The sequence below is a fragment of the Phacochoerus africanus genome, chromosome 8, assembly GCF_016906955.1.
Source record: "Phacochoerus africanus isolate WHEZ1 chromosome 8, ROS_Pafr_v1, whole genome shotgun sequence".
Lineage (NCBI taxonomy): Eukaryota > Metazoa > Chordata > Mammalia > Artiodactyla > Suidae > Phacochoerus > Phacochoerus africanus.
The window spans coordinates 119,650,777-119,671,602 of record NC_062551.1 but is presented as its reverse complement, the minus strand read 5'-3'; the positions used below and the strand labels follow the sequence as shown (position 1 = coordinate 119,671,602).

Genomic DNA, 20,826 nt, shown 5'->3' with positions numbered 1-20,826 from the left:
GGAGATTCCCAGGTTAGGGGTCTAATTGGAGCCGTAGCCACAGCAATGTGGGATCCAAGCTGGGTCTGCAACCTACACCACAGCTCACCACAACCCCGGATCCTCGACCCACTGAGCAAGGCCAGGGATCAAACCCGCAACCTCATGGTTCCTAGTCGGATTCGTTAACCACTGGGCCACAACGGGAACTCCAAGAAGCGCTAGCTTTAGCCCAACCCTCTAGTGCAGGCCCAGGGGGAGTTAGGCTGAGGAACAGGTGAGTGCCCTGACTTACCCAAGTTCAGAAGCACTCGGGGATGCCACGCTGCATCCCGCAACCATACCAGTCCTCACAACATCCCTGAAGCCCCATGCTTCTCAGGCCCACTCTTCCTCTACTGAATTCCCACCCATTGCCTCTCCACCTTTGCAAACCCACTCCCTCCCCTTTAGGGCTGACCTCCAAGCCCACCTCTTCCTGAGACTTCCTTGGGCACCTCCACTGTTTCCCTGCAGAGACAGTGAAGGTGGGAATAAGCCAAAAGGTCAGAAGTCAGGTGCTTAGGGAGGCAGAATCTGACCCAGCTCTGCCCTGTGGCAAGGCTCTTTGGTTTTCTGAACTAAAACAATAAGATTTCCTAGCAATGGACTGGCACAGGCCCCTCCTGGTCTGATGGACCGTCTCTTCAGTGTAACATCTCCAATTCCGATCATAATTATAGTAAGAGCTACAAGTTTTGAGTTTGTAATAAACGCCGGGAACTAGCTTCATATTTTAGATGCATCATCACATTTTGCCTCACAACCTGGGGAGGCAGTATCATGACTTATATCCCCACTTACAAGGACACTGAGGCTCAGAGAGGTGAAGGCACATCCCAATGGCCACACAGCCATGAGATTAACTGCAGAGCCTATAACCACTGTGCAATGCAGCTCTCTGCTATGCTCCCCTTGGGTACCAGAGACCCTGTTGGGATCCCTGCTGGTCCCAGGAGGGAAATGGGATTGGATGGTACTATCATCATTTTATAATGAATTTTATAAACTCCTATCAGAGGTAACATGGCTTGCCCAAAGTCAGCCAATGTCACAGTCAAGAATAATAACCCCAGGGAGCTTCAGTTTCCACTGCACCCTGCGTGGCTGCTAATTTCTTCGGCTTTGGAAGGCAATAAATAGACCTGGCTCTTTTTTACTAGCATGATAACTGCTTTGTCCTTTGACTTTTGAAGGTCTTTCTCCTCTTCTCTGATTAGCTATCATCTGAGTGGTAATTCTAAATAAAGCGTAAGTTAAATTTCAGTCCTGGCATAAAAGTGCTGAGTAATGGACAAGAACAAAGAAACCAACTCCTCCACAAGGAAAACTCCTTCAGAACACGCTGTATGAACACCGCCACCATCTCCACACAGCCTGCCACCGTCCTCATTAAATGGCCATGACATGAGCAGATACTGTGCATAACTTACACAAAGAAATCGAGAACAAACAGTTTCCTCTGCCCTTTTCATGCCTCAAAAGGGCAATTCTTAACTAGGAAGAAATTATATTTTAACTCCCATTTGAAGGAGGCAGGAGTTCTCAGGCACACAGATTTTGCCAAAGGCCATGTTTCTAGGAGAGGACCTAGGAGGGACACTCAGTGCAAGTGACACTGCAGATATGCCCAGACACCTGCCACCTATGCAGGAAGCCTCTATCTGCACACTGCTTCCAGCCAACTCTTAGGAATTTGCCATGTGCCACCAGGGCTCAGTGGTGGTGAATGACCTGGGGACCACCAGGCTGACCTGGCAATGCAACGAGGCACCATCCTAGCATGTCTTCTGCAACCCAGGCCAGGGACAGGGGTCCCCCACCAGAAGTCAGTAGAGGTGGCTTCTTCACACTCTTCCTTCTTTCTTTCCACAAAGGGGAGCAACATCCTGAGGATGTTCCAGAGGATAAGGGATGGGTCCCACAAACGAAGACAATTTGAAGACATAAATCGCACTCTGGGGTGAGTTAGGGGCTACCTTCCCCCCCCCCCATTTGCAGTTTCCCATGTCGTAAGTCTCCCCTTCTCATCTTGCTATAACTCATTTCCCCAGCACTCCATGCCACAAGGGTGCAGAAGTGTGCTGAGAGGGTGCAGAACTGCAGGCAAAGCTGCAGCCATCAAATGGACCCATGGCCAGGTGATGACTCAGAAGGGAACAAAGTGAGAAGATAAGCCCAGGATCCACCGTGCAGAGTGTGCAGCAGGCTCCCTGGCTCTTTAGGAATATTTGCAAAGAACTTGCAGCATCTGGACACCAGTGTTGACAGTGCAAGCTGCAGTGTCAGGGCCAGGTGACAGAGCCACCCCATGGTGGGTGCTGCTTCACCTACAGCCAGTGTGTTGGCCTGGAACCAAGGATCCCCTGGCATGAACCAACCTCATGTCCCCACAGGTGCAAATGTCCATCCTCAGTAGAATCAGAAACTCCAGAGCTCCTGGAATGGCAGAGGAGTACAGACTTGGGAATCAGTCACATCTGCGGTCAGATGTGGCTCCACCACCTACTGGCTCTGCCTCCTTGGATGTGTAATTTAACTCCTGGCCCTCAGTTAACCCAAATGAAAAATGGACACCATAATCCAATCCCATGTCTGTGACTATTAAGTAAACAAACTATTAAACATACCATAATTAAGGTGCCTAACTCAATGGTTGGCACAGCAGGTGCTCCATAAAAGTTATTTCCTTCCTCCCTCTTAACTCTTGATACTGTTGTCTAATAGAGTAACATATTTTTTTCTCAGCTGCCATCTCCAAATTAGCCAAGTTTTGATAAGAAAGAAAAAAATGTCAGACAGGTCATGGTCTTCAAGCGCACCACCGCTAGAGACATTTTTTCAAATTGGCAATGATCTCCTCATTACATTCCTGGGATCTGTTTGATCAGTGAGGCATGAAGTCCATTCCGTTAGACTGTCATCCAGCCTGAACGCTGACATCGTCCATAAAAGGATGTCATTGTCAAAGGAACAACTACAGCGATGGAATTTCCCCAAATTTCGGCCTCATAATGTCAGATTTTTTTAAATGATGATGAGTAGAATCTGATGTGACTTAACAATGAAACCCCTCACATGTGTACAGCCTATGGCCATCTCCAGGGTCTTTCATGGTCCTTGGAACCACTCAGGAGACAGGAAGGGTATCTATTCCCAGAAAGCCTGACTGATTCCTACCAAGGACTCTGATCTTGGTGCTCATGTTCATGCCACTCAGGAATCCATTCTGCGATCCTGCCATTCACCTGGCCACCAGTGTTCACTAAGCAGCTATGATGTGCAGAGAAAATGCTAGGCTGGCTATTCAGACAGGTCCAGTTCTGACCTCGCAGAGTTTGAGCAGCAGAGAAGAAGGACAGTTAGGGGGAAAAGACCATAAATTGTGATGGGTATTAAAGCAGGGGGAACTCAAGAGGTCATCAGTACATACTGGGGTCAGGTAGGAAGCCAATATTAAGAAGGCTCCCATTTTTCTTCATTTTTTGAGCCATTCATAAAAAATCAGCACTCTCAGATAATAGTCATCTGACTGTAATGTATTTTGAACTCAAGGAGGGTAGTTTCAAAACAACTTTTGGGGAGGTCCCCAAACACCCGATTAAGATGACTGGGTATTATCTGGAAAACAACAGGGTGCCTCTGAAGGTTTCTAAGGAAGAAGGTGAGGAAATAAGAACCTGGTTCTAGAATAACAAAGACCAGAAAGGGAGGCAGGGGCCCCATCCAGAGGGTATTTCAATAATCCAAATATATGACAGATATATTATATATATAATAGCATTTTACAAATATTAATAGTACTTGTAATAGTAGTAATGACTATTAATAGAATTAATAGTAATGTAATAGTATTTTGCAAATTTTTTTTTTTGTCTTTTTGCCGTTTCTTGGGCTGCTCTAGCGGCATATGGAGGTTCCCAGGCTAGGGGTCCAATTGGAGCTACAGCCACCAGCCTACACCAGAGCCACAGCAATGCGGGATCCGAGCCGCACCTGCGACCTACACCACAGCTCACGGCAACGCCGGATCGTTAACCCACTGAGCAAGGGCAGGGACCGAACCCGCAACCTCATGGTTCCTAGTCAGATTCGTTAACCACTGCGCCACGACAGGAACTCCTTTTTTTTTTTTGTCTTTTGTTGTTGTTATTGTTGTTGTTGTGATTTTTATCTTGCAGAAGAGCTGAAAATACAACATAGATATTTCCCAAATACCCTTTACCCAGCTTCCCATAGTGTTAACATAAGACAGAACCACAGCAAATTTGGTTATTAAACCAAAGTAATTAATATTTGCAAAATAGGAGTTCCCGTCGTGGCGCAGTGGTTGACGAATCCGACTAGGAACTGTGAGGTTGCGGGTTCGGTCCCTGCCTTTGCTCAGTGGGTTAACGATCCGGCGTTGCCCTGAGCTGTGGTGTAGGTCGCAGATGCGGCTCGGATCCCGCATTGCTGTGGCTCTGGCGTAGGCCGGTGGCTACAGCTCCGATTCAACCCCTAGCCTGGGAACCTCCATATGCCGTGGGAGCAGCCCAAGAAATAGCAACAACAATAACAACAACAAAAGACAAAAAAAAAAGATAAAAATCATTACTGTATGAAAAGTATTTTTGAAAATCTAGAAAAGAATAAAACAATTACTTGGAAAATATAACCTAGTAAATATAGGAATGGCTAATTGTATGGGAATGTTCCTACAGTGGTTTTGCTTTCTGTACACATCTCTGATATTTTTTATTAAAATATAGTTGATTCACAATGTTGTGCCAATTTCTACTGTGCAGCAAAGTGACTCAGTCATATGCATATATACATATATTCTTTTTTATATTATTTTCTATCATGGTCTAACCCAGGAGGTTGGATCTAGTTCCCTGTGCTATACAGTAGGACCTTATTGTAAGACATTATAACACAGCTCTTATTTTTTAATGTGGATTGCATTATTAAGACTCACAACAATCAGAAATTTTTTTCCAATTTTGGCCACCCCAGCAGCACCCAGAAATTCCTGTGTCAGGGATCGAACTTGAGGTGAAGCTGCAACCTACACCACAGGTCTGCGGCAATGCCAGATCCTTAACGCACCGTGCCAGGCCAGGGATCGAACTGGCGCCTCCAGAGAGACAAGCTAGATCATTGACCCAATGCGCCACAGCAAGACCTCCCAATAATCAGAAATATTAAACAATTCTACATGTAAGCTAAAAGTAACTGATGTTATTAACATAATTAAGAATGATTTTTCCCACTGTGATGAATTCAAGAGATGATATAGCATAAAATGGTCTACAAGGGCATCTGCTAAGAAACCTAAATATCCAGTAAAAATAATGTATAGGGAGTTTCCTGATAGCTCAGTGGGTTAAGGATCTTGTGATGTCTCTACTGTGGCAAGGGTTCAGTCCCTGGCCCGGGAACTTCAGCATGCCATAGGGGCAGCCAAATAATAATGATAAATACGATGATGTATAAAACAGTTGTCAATCCACTAAAATCTGGAAAATATTGATTTATTTGGTTTTTAAAAAAACTTAGAATGTAAATACCATGTGCTTAATAAAACCATAACAGAAATTTTCCTACCCCTGAGCAGCCTTATTCAAAAGGGTTTGCAGTTACTACTGGTGTGTCGCTTGTGTCTCCTGTCTTTCCATGTGACTATGGGTGAGGAAAAGGTCAAAGCTACAGTGGCTTCCCCAAAACATTTTAAGGCCTCACTGAAGCCCCATTTCGTGGAAGGTGGAGAGCAGCTGGCAGGGAAAACTGTCACTCTTACCCAGCATCATCCTGGAAGCCTTCTAACTCGTCCCGTTGCTCGGCCAGGGTAGCCTCCAAGTCCAGGTAGGTGCCATTGTGGGAGAGTTGCAGCGTGCAGTCATCCAGCTGCAAGAGAAGAGTCTGTTAAGTCCAGCCTGCTCCTGGGATGCGGACTGGCACAGGAAAATAACTTCATGTTGCCCTTGTGTGTTTTTCAAATCATGCATTATTCTGAAATTTGCATCATAACTAAAGAGGTATCATGTTCATACAAACAGAATAGAAGCAAATTGCATAACAGGTAGACGGAAATGCACCTACTAAGGAGCAGCACTGACAGAGCCCATTGGACGTGGGCGGGAGGAGATGGGCTGGGCACTGGGTTAACGCCACCTTCCATTATGAGGGGGCCAGGAGAAGCCATGGATTTGGGGAGTGGAGACCAAGTCACGACGCTGATGTGACCACAGATGGTGAGGCACAGGGTTTAAAAGGTAAATTTGGTGGGAGAAACATGCTATTTTCTTTACTCATTGAGAAGCCTCCTTTTCACATTCTATGGTCATACCTGGCACACTACAGTAAACAGTTGCTCAGCAGTTCCCATCATGGCTCAGAGGAAATGAATCTGACTAGTATCCATGAGGACGCAGGTTCAATCCCTGGCCCGGCTCAGGGGTTAAGGATCCAGCATTGCCATGCACTGTGTTGTAGGTTGCAGACACGGCTCAGATCCTGTGTTTGCTGTGGCTGTGGCATAGGCCAGCCGCTACAGCTCCAATTCGACCCCTAGCCTGGGAACCTCCATATGTCAAGGGTGCAGCCCTAAAAAGACCAAAAAAAAATTGCTCAATAAACATTTTTACAATTGAATTAGAAGAAACAATCTCCATCTGAATGATATTTCAGGCAAACTACAACACACCAAAGAGGACACTGGGTCTCTCTGTGACTAGTCTCATTTTCCAAAAATTTTATTTAACAAATAGTTCTGGAGTTCCCATCGTGGCGCAGTGGTTGACGAATCCGACTGGGAACCATGAGGTTGCGGGTTCGGTCCCTGCCCTTGCTCAGTGGGTTAACAATCCGGCGTTGCCGTGAGCTGTGGTGTAAGTTGCGGACGCGGCTCAGATCCTGCGTTGCTGTGGCTCTGGCGTAGGCTGGTGGCTGTAGCTCCGATTCGACCCCTAGCCTGGGAACCTCCATATGCCGCGGGAGCGGCCCAAGAAATAGCAAAAAAGACAAAAAAAAAAAAAAAAGTTCTACATTGTTAATTTACATTCCATTCATAACTCTAAGCATTGTACCTGTGTTACATCATTTGATTCTCACACAAACTCTATTAATTTCTACTATTATCCTCATTTAACACATGAAGAAACTGAGGCACAGAGGGAGCCCAATGTCTTTGGTATATGGTGGAGCTGGGATTCGGATACAGGAAATTTGAGTCAAGGTCATGCCCTTGACCTCTATGTTCTACATACTGTCTATGGCCAGAGGCCTTCAAAGGACCTGAAAATATACCTGCAAAATGCAACTTATGTCATTTGACTGTTCTGGTGTGGCTAAGAGAATACCACAAGTTTGCCAACCCTGTTCCCTTTCCCTCCTAGGAATACAGACACATATCTCAGGCACGTAGCTGGGGCTACTTCTGTGCAACTGAGCACTGACCACCAGAGTATCAGTGAAAGAGAAGACTCTGAACAGGCCTGGCCATAACACCCCTGCGCAACCAACCACATTTCCTCTCCTGCCTATGGCCAGATGCAGAGGAGCCAGAAAGGATGCCAAAGTCTGGAAACCAGCAAAGCCTCGACAGAAGGAGCTCAGGTTCCTGAATCACTGCATGGAAGAGAGCATTTTGCCACCCAGAGTTCATGGACCCATCCTGCACAATGACAAGAGCAGGACATGAACCTTTGCTATAGTAAGTCATTAAGATCTGGCGGGTGTTTCCATTAGCCAGCATTATATGACATGTAAAATAATCAATACCCTTAAAAACACAGGGAAGTAATTTTACCAAACATTAACATTATGAAGCAATCCAAGAGCAGAACTTCATGCTTGATTTCCCAGGCAGCGAGGGTGGCTCTTATCATTCACCCACTTGGTGGGTTAAGGCTCTTAGTCCAAAACGCCAGGAGACTTGGGGGAAGTGGAGGCAAATACGTGGCTACTTTAAAATATCGAGGTAAAGGCCTCATAATCCTCCCATTATAAGTGAGATTTCAAACAAGGAATTAGGCTCCTTTGATAGAAAAGCGTTGCTTATTATCCTCAATGAGAGAAAAGCAGGCTGTCAACCTGTCTAGAATCAGCGTCTATAACAAGCGGCTAATTCCTGCAGAAACCCTGCAGTACTATGTTTCTGGTTATCCTCAAGAGAATGAAAGGAATTTGTTCTTTATTCTTTGTAAGAAATAGTTAAATCATTTGAAGGGGTTAATCCTATTTGATTCACTTGTTTTATTTCTCTAATAACAAACTTTTAAAGGCATGCTGGTGAGGGTCAGCATTCTTGGCTGGCATTTTGCAGATGGATCATTTGATCTGAGAAAGCAGGGACCGCTACCAGAGGTGTGCCCAGGATTTGAGGGGAACACGCAGGGGAGCTGGCTCCCTGGCCTGCGGAAGCAGCACACAGGAAGGATTTCCTACAGAAGGCGTCTCCTGGGCCAAGGGTCTCCTGCAGACTGAAATCAGACATTTAATTCCTATGTGGAAAATTCCCTTGAATCTGTTACCATGTACGCTATGGACCACTTGTCGGTAGAGCTGAAATCACTGCAGATCATTCTTACTTTTAACTCCTGCTGACATTTTCAACTAATCAAGCTTACTGGGTCTGTTCTGTTGATAGTATCAACACTTCTGCTCATATTTAATCTCATCTACAATCAACAGACTAGAAGATGAGGATAATGAAAGCCCCTTAAGCCATAATAATTTCTTTTGCCTCCATCCCTGGAAATATGTGAGTCCATGGACCTGCAGCTGCCAGCCCACACCGCAGCCACAGCAACACAGGATTCAAGCCGCATCTGCAACCTACACCACAGCTCCAGGCAACACTGGATCCCTGACCCACTGAGTGAGACCAGGGATCACACCCACATCCTCATGAACACTAGTCAGATTCGTTTCCACTGCGCCACAATGGGAACTCCAGAAGCTTTCAGATAAAGAGTTTTTGCTTCCCATTGAGGGGGTCAAAGGCATTCTGAGGCTGTGGTCCACACTCAGGCCAGACACAGAGAACCAAGTCAGAGGAAGTAGTGCTCTGGCTGTTGAGAGAGGCAGAACGCGCATGTCTATATGATAGAAATTCTCCCACTATGGCCAGCTTGAAGCTACCAATGTGAGGTCACCAAGTGAAAAGCTAAAAAGACATACGGCAACTTATCAGCACATAGTAATTTTATCATACAGACTCAAGAGATGTAAGTAACCTCCCAAGCATAGGCAGCGATAAAGTGTAATAAAACAATTAGGAAGTGACATGTTTTGAGTATCTTTTTCTGAAGTACAGTTGATTTACAATATTGTATTAGCTTCATGTGTACAAAATGAGTCAGTTTTCAGTTCTAATATAACTTTTTTTTTTTCTTTATGGCCACACCTTCAGTATACAGAAGTTCCCAGGCCAGGGGTCAAATTGGAGCTGCAGCTGCCAGCCTGCCCCACAGCCCCAGCAATATTGAATCAAAGCTGCATCTGCAGCCTACACCACAGCCTGCAGCCACCCTGGATCCTTAACCCATTGAGCGAGGCCAGAAATTGAACCCTCATCCTCAGCAAGACAAAGCTGGGTCTTTCACCCACTGAGACACAACGGGAACTCCTGGTTCTAATATAACTTTATTCATTGTACATTTATTCATAATATTTTAATTTTTAATAATGGCTATAATGAAGATATGGCTCACAAAATTCCCGAGATACCTCCATCGGCCCTCTCCGGCTTCCCAGGCCAGCTAGAGCATGTGCTGCTTCCGGCCTTCCCAGGTCATTAATATGAGGCACCTAAAGTGGAGACTAGCAGGGAGTGGACTGAGCCTCCCTGTCCTAGGCCTTCAGCCCTCCCCACCCCAACTCAACCCTATACCGTTCCCCTCAGTGGGGCAGAGGTGGGTCACAGGGGACCAGGAGATAGAGCCCCATCTTTACTGGTGACCATGACTATTTTCCACATCACCCCATACCTTCTGATTTTATTCCTGGCAGCTGGGGTGAGTATCTGGTTTTCCTCAACACTCACCCTGGCCCACCACATGTCTGCCTCCACAGGCTCCCAGCAGCCCCATAACACAGCAGGAAGTGCCCCCGCCCCATGTCCCCAGCCTTCTGACCACAGAATCCCAAAACCTTAGTAGAACTGCCTGTTCTCATCATTCCTCTCTTCACATTTCAGGGCATCATTAACTACTGCCGTTTCCATAGTTCAATTTTAACAAAATTATATGTCAGGCATGGGCTGGGCACCAAGGAACACATACACACTTTCTTCCCCCAAAGATCATTTTGTTAAGTAAGTGTAGCACATCAATAGCATGGGGAAGAGAAGGAAAAGCCACTTACACCAACTATCACAATGAGGGGAAATTCATTCTCGGTTATATTCCTTCTGCTATCATTAGCAGCCACGGCTTCCTGCGATGCAAGCATCCTCCATAAAAGGACCCAGGCCCCCTCCCTGGAGAAAGGCAGCCTCATGTTCTATGCCAGGTGTCACCACCCTGCCTCCCTAATTAACAGCTGGGTAATTTGTACAAGACTTTCAATTAAAACAGAAATGAGGGAGTTCCTATCACAGCTCAGCGGGTTACGAGCCCTACTAGTGCCCATGAGGATGCGGGTTGGATCCCTGGCCTCATTCAGTGGGTTAAGGATCCAGCATTGCCATGAGCTATGGCACAGGCCAGCAGCCACAGCTCCAATTCAACCCCTAGCCTGAGAACTTCCATATGCCATGGGTGCAGCCCTAAAAAGCAAATAATAATAATAATAAAACAGAAATGATGGCTCTGTGCCTTTTAATCTCTCGTGAAGTGTGTGGGACCCTCACAGTAGGGCTAGAGGAAGGGGTCAAGGTCAGACACTGCCCCCCTTAGCGAGGCAGGGCACATGGGCACAGAGGGGTCCCAACCACACAGGCAGCCCATGAAGACGCCAAATGAAATCACACACACTGACCTCTCTGTTCCACAACAGGAGCACCACCATCATCACACCCCAGACACATGCAATTAATATTTAAAACCATCACATGAGCCAAGGAGTAGGCATACAGGGCTTCCTGGATGGACTGACACACTGAAAGTAAAATTCCCTCAGTACTTTGGGGTTCAGCTTTAGGTACAATTTTTACAAACAAATTGAAAGGCACACACCAAATGCATTCTGAATCTCATCAAGGGTAACTAACGCTGATAAAAGAAGGCAAGGACAACAAGCATAGGCAGCTGGTGGAGGTGAATTCCAGTCTAGTTATTATAAAGGTGTAGATGGAAATATCCAGACTCTGCCTATGGCAAGAAGGATTTAGACACCTCCCTGCCAGACCAGTTCCTGACAGGAACCTCAAATCCTACTAACATGGAGGCAACCTGATCCCTTCTCTGGGCCTCTCATGTCAAATGTCTTCCCAAATGACTTAAGGGCCCTGGAATTTCCTGACTCTAACAACTTTCATATCAACCCTGATCCCCTGGCAGCCTGTCCCCTGTACTGCTTTCTTGGCTCTAGGTTCGGTGGCCAGAACACTGCTGGGCACTTCAGGACAGAAGACAACGCCAGGAACCCTAGGGGACAGTAACATTACAGGGTGATCACAAGATTGAAGTTAGGGAAGGTGAGGGATAGTGACAGTGACAGTGGTGGCATGGCAGCAGGACCAGGTTGCAGGCTCTGAGCCTGCAGCCCAGATTCCAGTGGGGGCAGTCAGTCACAGAGCCACAAGACCCTTCCAAATACTCTGGAATTTTCTGCCATTCCTCCAAGTCAACACAAACCATCAAAATGGGCCCTCAATCTCTGGAAACATGGGAAGTGTCCTCCTCGCCCCACCAACAGCCTGTACAAGGTCACGTGGGTTTCCCTGACTGTTCCTACAAAGATGGTGTGTTCAAAAGGGAACAACAGACTTATCGTCCTGGGCAGGAAAAATACCTAAGACAAGGCTGATGTCACGTCTCAATTTAGGCATTCTTTTCTTTCCTTAATCCAGTGAAGCAGCATGTAACTGGGGTGGTTTAATGATTATCTGGCTTTGGAAGCATGTCCAAAGTAATCCTTAGTCCAGGCAATAAAGTTCTGTGGAACTCTGGGGCAGATTGGCATGGAACTGTTCTATAAATATACATGAGGTCTATCCATTAAGTTAATTTTGGTTAAGAGTTCAGAAGTGGGAAAATATATGCCAATGTTTAAAAGAAAAAAACTAAAATAAATGGCATTTGCTTATGTCATTTCATGGGTTCCTCCCATCTCTGCACCCACAGCCCCTGCAGTATGAGTTTCGCAGCTTCTTCCATCAAGATGCATGGGTTCTTTGCTCCTGGATCTGGGCTGACCTGTATCTTGCTTTGGCCAATGTGGCAGCAAATGTGACATAGCAGAGACTCAAAAGACACTGGATCTCTAGGCCTGGGCTCCCTTGCTGTCCTTGCAACTCTGCCACCATCCGAAGGAGCACGGGTCAGCCAGCCTCCAGGGTACCTGGTAGCCCCTGCTGCCCCTGCTGACGGCCTACCAACTGCCACAGGCTGAACGAGGCCCACGTGGATCACCAAGCCTCCAGATGAGCCACCAGCTGATGACAGACTAAGGAGAGAACCACCGATTGTTGGCCAAACGGGCCCAAAGCAGAACTGGCCAGGAGACCCAAAGATGTTTGGGCCACATTTTACAGTTGTTGCTTTAAGTCACTCTCCACTTCCTAGGAGGCTGCTACCTCCACCCTCAGCAGACGGGAGGCCCCCACGGATTGCAATTTCACACTCAAAGTGCTTGGCACCTGGATTGGGGGTGAGCGAGAGGCTCACACCATCTCATTGGCGGCTCAGGGCAGGAATGCCAGCACCATGCCCAGCCCTCAGACACCACAGAGTAGGCATGCCTGGCCCTGCCTCTCCCAGAGGCCAAGCCACCACCGGGGGACAAAGGACAGAGGACAGTGGCACTTGCTTGGTAGAAAGGCCTGGAGCCCCAGGTAGTGGGGAGCAGTCAGATACAAACCCCTCCTGGGGATGTGAGGAGGAAGCAGCAGGTGAAACCCCACACAGGTTGTGGCTCCAAGCCCCCTGAACATGTGCCATCATTGCAGCAAACAAAATGCACATTCAAAAGTAAAAGTATGAAGACTTTCAAAATAGCAGCTCCAAGTCCAGGGCCCTTCTGGCTGCGCGAGGCTGGCCCCACTCCTGGCTCAGAAATGAAGCACTGCTATGGGCCCTGTCTCGATCCAGGGTGGCATTCACTGTGCTCCAGGCTCATCCATCGCTCCAGGCTCGTCCCAGCTGGCAGAGCAGTGCACAGGCAGGCAGCTGGTCAGATGTGCAGCTCAAAGAGAGCCACTCAGTTTCCCCCTCTAATGGTGCTTGTCACCAGGCCCTCACGAAGCTCACAGCTTCTCTCAACTTCGTGGTTCCTTTGAAAAGCAGCAAAGACAAGAAACCAGACTTAGATGCAAAAAGAAGCTAGGAAAGAGAGCTGCTCAAACTATTCAAAACTGTCACAAAACCCTAGCTCAGCCATTCAAGCTCTTCTGGGCTGTGGGTCCCCGCCTACCCCATAAGGGCCACTGCACAGGGACACGACGGAGGGCACACACACCATGGCTGCCCTCTGCCATCTCTTAAGATGGGCAGTGGGGACATGGCATTCATTTCACCATCCTTCAAACTACACTCCTCATTCATTCCCTTCACAGGTACAATGCATTTCACAATAAAAAGTGAACAGTTTCAAATAAAGGTGTGATTTTACATATTTTAAAAATATAAGTTCTCTTGTCATAGAACATGATGGAAGACAATATGAGAAAAAAAATATACGTACACACAGGTAAATATGATCCATATATATATGACTGAGTCACTTTGCTGTACAGCAAAAATTGACACAACATAAATCAACACAGTTTTTTGGGGGGGGTTTTGCCTTTTTTTTTTAGGGCCACGCCCACGGCATATGGAGGTTCCCAGGCTAGGGGTCAAATTAGAGCTATACCGCCAGCCTATACCACAGACACAGAAACACCAGATCCGAGCCACATCTGCAACCTACAACACAGCTCATGGCAATGCTGGATCCTTAATCCACTGAGCAAGGCCGAGGATCGAACCTGTAACCTCACGGTTACTAGTCAGATTCATTTCCTTTGTGCCACAACAGGGACTCCTCAACACTTTTTTTTTTTTTCATTTAAGTTTTAAACAAAAGTAACACTTGCTCAGTTTTCTGAAAAGCAAGACCAAATGAAACCAACTCACAGGTTATCAGAAGAAACCAGTTCTGTTGGCTAATCTCAACAAATCATATTTAAACTTCTAATCTCTAGGGCCCATCTGGCCTCTTTGGAACAACAAATATATCGCAGGTACTTAATAAATGTTTTAGAGTGAAGTACAAGGGTATTTGTGAAGATCCAGCATATATGGGGTATGAAATAATATGAATGTATTTACTTTGAAAGTGGCTGGATTTTACTTCCTCAGAAACCTTTAATAAATTATGTTATTTATGGCCCACAACCTCCATGAGAGAACCAATGTCCTGAAATTGATTTAGGCAGTTTCCAAATCAAGCCCCAGCCTTCTATTTAAGTCAACAAAATTGCACAGCTCACCAACCAGAGGTAAAGGCCTCAGCCAAATTCTACAAGAAAGACAAAGGCGAAGTTTCTCCAGTTAAGAGCTTATACTGAGGGAGTGTGATAATATGGTAAATATTTGAATTATTTTAAAGGACCGCTCTATCATAAAATAAATAACCAAAATGCATTAAAATTTTCTCTTGAAAAGGCTATATTTACTTATGTTTTCAGGTATGTTTCCCCATTTCCTGTTTCACTCCAGTCAGGTTGAAAAACAGTATCCGCACTCATTCAGATGATTGATCCTTTCCTGTGCTCCATCTCTGTGCCAGGCACTGTGCTATGTCCCAGCACGACAGGGCAGGTTCCAAAGAGAACTCAAGGCTGAGGATGGGACCAGCCACCCACCCAACAGGGAAGTGAGGAGGACAAGAAGTTAGTCGCCTCTGTTGTTTCTGTTCTTATTTTCACTGAGGGAGGAGTGCAGGGATCAGGGAGCTGAAGAGTGATGGATATAAACGCCCAGACACAGGACGAGCCCAAGTAGTTAAGGCCCTGAAAGAAAGCAGGTCAGGGGTTCCAGAGGGGGACACTTCCTGGTCAGTAGATTTTAGACTTGATTCTAAGGCAAGGGGAAGCTGGGAAATGGGCTGTAAACAGATGCATACGGGATCAGCTTTGCAATGTAAGGATAGAAAGGGGAAAACGAAGAGGCCACTGCAGGAATGGGGAGCACCTGGAAGGAAGCTCAGACAACAGTGGAAGCAGTGGAGAGGAGAGGAAAGAAGTAGTGATACAGACAGGAGTTCCCAGTGTGGCTCAGCAGAAACGAATCTGACTAGCATCCATGAGATCGCAGGTTCAATCCCTGGCCTCACTCGGTGGGTTAAGGATCTGGCATTACCATGAGCTGTGGTGTAGGTTGCAGACTTAGCTCAGATATGGCATTGCTGTGGCTGTGGTATAGCCCAGCAGCTACAGCTCCAATTCAACCCTTATCCTGGGAAGCTCCATATGCCATGGTGTGGCCCTAAAAAGACCAAAAAAAAACAAAAACAAAAAAGAAGAAGTGATACAGGGAAAGATGGGGACAGGAAGGAAATGTAAGAGTGACTTGGTAATTGACCAGACATGAGGACGTCCCATAGAGTCTTACTTGAGCAAATTAATAAATGATGGTACCATTTACCAAACATTATATAAAAAGCTGTTGGGGGCAGGGAGATAGGATGAAATCGGAATTTTTGTTTTTTAACATGTTATGTCTAAAACAAGTGGAGGTATTGAGAAATAGCTTTGGAGGTTTGGACATAAATAAAAACATTGCAGTTGAAATCCCACAAGTGCACTGGTGAACCTAAAGGTTAACAGCTAACTTTTTGTGGCTTAAAGATCTGTAGTCGTGTCCCCTTTTGCATTTCTGGTAATGGTAATTTGTGCTTTCCTATATTCTAAAAACATCTTTATTTTACCTCCATTTTTTGGTAACAGTCTTACTGAGATATAATTCACATACAAAATAATGCATCCATTTAGAGTGTACAATTCCATGGGCTTGTATATCCATCCATCACCACAATCAATTTTAGAACATTACCATCATCCCAAAAAGAAAACACATATCCATGGGCAGTAACTCCCAATTCTTGCAAAGACACCCCCTCTATACCCAGAAACCACTAATCTACTTTGTGTCCACTGATTTGCCTATTCTAGACACCTCACATAAATGGAATCACACAACAGTCTTTTTTGCAACTAGCTTCTTTCACTTAGTAGAAAGTTGTCAAGGTTCTTTCACAATACAGCATTTACCAGTACTTCATCCCCTTTCCTGCTAAATAATATTCTGTTACATGGATATACCACCTTTAATTTATCCATTTATCAGCTAATGGACATTGGGTTCTTTCCACTTTGGGGTTATTACGAATAATAATATTCTGAACATTTATGTACTAGTTTCTATATAGACCTATATTTTCATTTCTCTTGGGACTCTGCTACCCAGGAATAGAACTGCTGGGTCACATGGCACCTCTATGTTTAATATTTTAAGAAACTTCTAGACTGTTTTCCAAAGAGGCTATATCATTTTGCATTCCCACCAGCAATGCATGGGGATTCCAATTTCTCCAAAACTTCAGCATTTGTTTTCTTTTTGACTATAGCCATCTTAATAAATGTAAGTTGATATTTCAGTTTCAGTTTGCATTTCCCTGATGACTAATGATCGTGAGCATCGTTTCATATATTTATTGGTCATTTGATTATCTCCTGTAGAGAAATTACCATACAAATGTTTGCCCATTTTTTTGGTCTTTTTTTGTTCTTTTAGGGCCGCACCTGTGGCACATGGAGGTTCCCAGGCTAGGGGTCCAATCAGAGCTGTTGCTGCCAGCCTACACCAGAGCCACAGCAACACCAGCTCCAAGCCACATCTGCGACCTACACCACAGCTCATGGCAATGCCGGATCCTTAACCCACTGAACAAAGCCAGGGATAGAACCCGCAACCTCATGGTTCCTAGTCAGATTTGTTTCCACTGCGCCACAACAGGAACTCCTATTTGCCCATTTTTAAACTGAGTTTTCTTTTGGTTGTTGAGTTGTAAGAATCCCCATATATTATAGATGCAAGTCCTTTACTAGCCATATGGCTTGCAAAAATCTTCTCCCAATCCATGAGTTGTCTTTTCACTTTCCCAGCAGTGTCCTTTGAAGCACAAAAGCTTTTAATGTTGATGAAGTACAATTTAATCTATTTTTTTTCTTTTGTTGTTTGTGCTTCATTATCACATCATCTTTCCTCTATAGGATATTTTTTCAGGATACAGAATTCTGGATTAGCAGTTATTTGCTTGGAGTACAGGCATACCTCAGAGATATGGTGGGGGTAGATTCCAGACCACTGCAGTAAAGTGAATATTGCAACAAAGTAAGTCACATGAATTTTTTGGTTTCTTGGTGAGTATAAAAGTTATATTTAGGAGTTCCCATCGTGGCTCAGCAGTTAACAAACTTGACCAGCATCTGTGAGGATGAAGGTTCAATCCCTGGCCTCGTTCAGTGGGTTAAGGATCCAGCATTGCCATGAGCTGTGGTGTAGGTTGCAGACACAGCTCAGATCCCGCATTGCTGTGATCCTTGCTTAGGCTGGTGGCTATAGCTCCAAATGGACCCCTAGCCTGGAAACCTCCATATGCCATGGGTGCAGCCCTAAAAAGACAGAAAGACCAAAAAAACAAAAAAAAGTTATATTTATACTATACTGTGGTCTCTGTGCAATAGCATTATATCTGAAAAAAAAATGTACATACCTTATTTTTTAAATATTGCTAAAAAAAATACTAACCATCACATGACAATGCAATGTTGCCAAAAACCTTCAATTTGTAAAAAACACAGTATCTGCAAATCACAATAAAACAAAGCATAATAAAACAAGGTATGCCTTACTCATAAACTGTAACTTCACTGTCTTCTAGCATACATCATTTCAGTTGAAACATCAGCTGCAATTCTTATTGTTCTTTTGAAGATAATCTATTTTTCTCAGGCTTTGTTTAATATCCCCTTTGTCTTTAACTTCCATCAGGTTTACTATGAAGTGCTTATGTGTAGTTTACCTTGTATTTATCCTGCTGGGTTTTACAGCATTTCCTGAACTTGTGGCTGGTGTCATTCGTTAATTTTAGAAAATCTTGGCCATTATCTCTTCAAATATTGCTTCTGCCTCATTCTCCTTTTTCTCCCACTGTAGGATTTGATTATACTTTTTTTTTTGTCTTTTTGTCTTTTCTAGGCCCCACCCACAGCATATGGAAGTTCCCAGGCTAGGGGTCTAATCACTGCTGTAGCCACCGGCCTATGCCACAGCCACAGAAATGCCAGATCCGAACTGCATCTTCGACCTACACCACAGCTCATGGCAATGCCGGATCCTTAACTGACTGAGCAAGGCCAGGGATTGAACCCACAACCTCATGGTTCCTAGTCAGATTCATTAACCACTGAGCCAGGACAGGAACTCTGGATTACACATATTTTAGACCAAGAACCATATGCTTATTATGATCTTTTCTGCATTTGCTATTTTTGCTCTCCATATATCTCCATATCTTCTACTGACCTATATTCTACATCATGAATTTTCTCTTCATCAGTGTCTAATCTTCAGATGAACCCAGCTACTTCATTCTTAAATTTTGTGCTTTTCATTTGTATAACTTCCATTTCCTTCTTTATGCCATACACACACACACACACACACACACACACACACATCCATATATATATATACATATATACACACACATACATATAGATAGATATAGATATCTCCATCTCAGCTTTATTTTGTTAAAATTCAACATCTTCTCTCTGTTCTTAAATGTATGTCTCATAACTGTTTTAGAGATCATATCTGCTAACTCTAATATCTGGATCACCTATATATATTTCTATGTTTCCCCATCCCACTCCCTGCCTTGGTCATGTTTCTAGATATACCAAGTACATTTTATTGAATACAATCATTGCTTATTTTAAAAAAGCTCAAGGTTCTGGGTGATAGCTTCCCTCAGAGAGGATTTTCCTTAGCTTCTGGCAAGCTGTAGGAATAGATTTCCTTAATCCAATTAAGGACTGAGCTCACTCAAAACAGGGTTTCAGTCTTTGTATGCCTGGTCTGTTTTCAGTTAACACTTACTTATAGGGTGTAATCTTTAAGGGTCCCAACTGCATGCATAAATTGTTTATTGGGATCCATTTACCTTGGTGAGTTTTTCTCCCCAGAACTATAAAACTGCTAGCCACTTTGCTTAACTTCTCAGCCTCCTCACGGTCACTTTCTGCTTACCTTTGTGGTCTATGCACCTGCCACTGATGAAATGGTATATGCATCAAGGTGAAAAGCAACTAAGAATGTCAGACTCATTGAATATGACCTCAGTAGGTCTCCCTCCTCTCTGGGATCTTGGCCTCCCAAGTCCTGGTCTTGGGAGCTCTCTAGCGCCCTCAAACACATGTTTTTGGTCCTCTATCTACCTTATCTGGTTGTTCCAGATAGGAGGATTGATCTGCTACAAGCTAGTTCATTACAGGCAGAAGTGTAACCCAGCAGGACTGGATGGAGCCTTCCCAGGAAAAATCCCTCCCCCATATCCTCTGCTGTAGCTCTTCTCTGAAGTACCCAGATAATACTTCATACATATTTCCTGAATTTTTCAAATGCTAAAAACCACCACCAAATGGAAGAAATTAACTACCTGATGATCATGAGCACATAGCCCTTCTGGCACCTAAGGAGTGATCATGTTAACTGCCCTGTTACCTCAGCATCAACCAGAGAATTGTGCACAAGCCAATCACATATCCTGAGACACCTCTCTCTCACCTTGCCTTTAAAAATGCTTTGCTGAAACTCCTCAAGGAGTTCAGGGTAATTAGGGTACGAGCCACCCATTCTCCTCGATCCCTGCAATAAACCTTTCTCTGCTCCAAAAACACTTCAGTTTGTTTGGCCTCCCTGTTTGTTTAGTAATAAAAGCAGAAAATCAAATATCTATTTAATAGCTAAAAACATTTACCATTTACTTGACATGAATGAACATTAATTATTTAATCCTCACACAAGCTATAAGGAAGGTGCTATTATTTTTCATCTTATAATCAATGTAAAACTGTGGAGCACAAACTCACAAAAAACTAAGTGACCAAACAATATGCCCAAGGTCACCACAATTAGCAGCAACTCAACCCAGACAGCCTGATCCCTAAGACTGTGTTCTCAGCTACAACAGAATTTCGAATGAGGAGGAAAGAAAGGCACAGAAGTAAGCCCTTTGCAATTCCAACATTTAAAGACTGCATCCAAGAAAAGGAGACTGAAAGGATCAGCCAGAAACACCAGAGGAAAACCAGAAAAAAGCTGTTATATAAGCCGAGAGAAGAGAGTATTTTAAGTAGAACATGGTCAACTGAGACCTGAACAACCTGCATCTGAAAATAACTGGGCCTTTGTTATCAGCTGCTCAGCCCTTCACACAACAAAAATTAAAACCGTTGCAAAGACACAGGCACATCCAATCTTTGCATCCCATCCTGCTGCAAACATTCACAGAGCATACACAATAAGTGGCCCCTGCTCATCTGGCCTGCCAAGGTGAGGCGATGCAAAACTCTACGAGAGAGCTAAACCACAGAAGCAAATTCACTCA

General features: G+C 44.7%; 1 protein-coding gene across 6 annotated transcripts in view; it reads right to left on the bottom strand.

Moving 5' to 3' along the window:
* The window catches only part of FHOD3 (formin homology 2 domain containing 3), a 556,170-nt gene that overhangs the window by 483,008 nt on the left and 52,336 nt on the right, over positions 1-20,826 (bottom strand). For all 6 annotated transcript variants that reach the window (XM_047794147.1, XM_047794143.1, XM_047794144.1 and 3 more), the window contains exon 2: positions 5,801-5,907. In XM_047794147.1, coding sequence (XP_047650103.1) covers positions 5,801-5,907 — 107 coding nt within the window. The remainder of the gene's footprint in view (positions 1-5,800; positions 5,908-20,826) is intronic.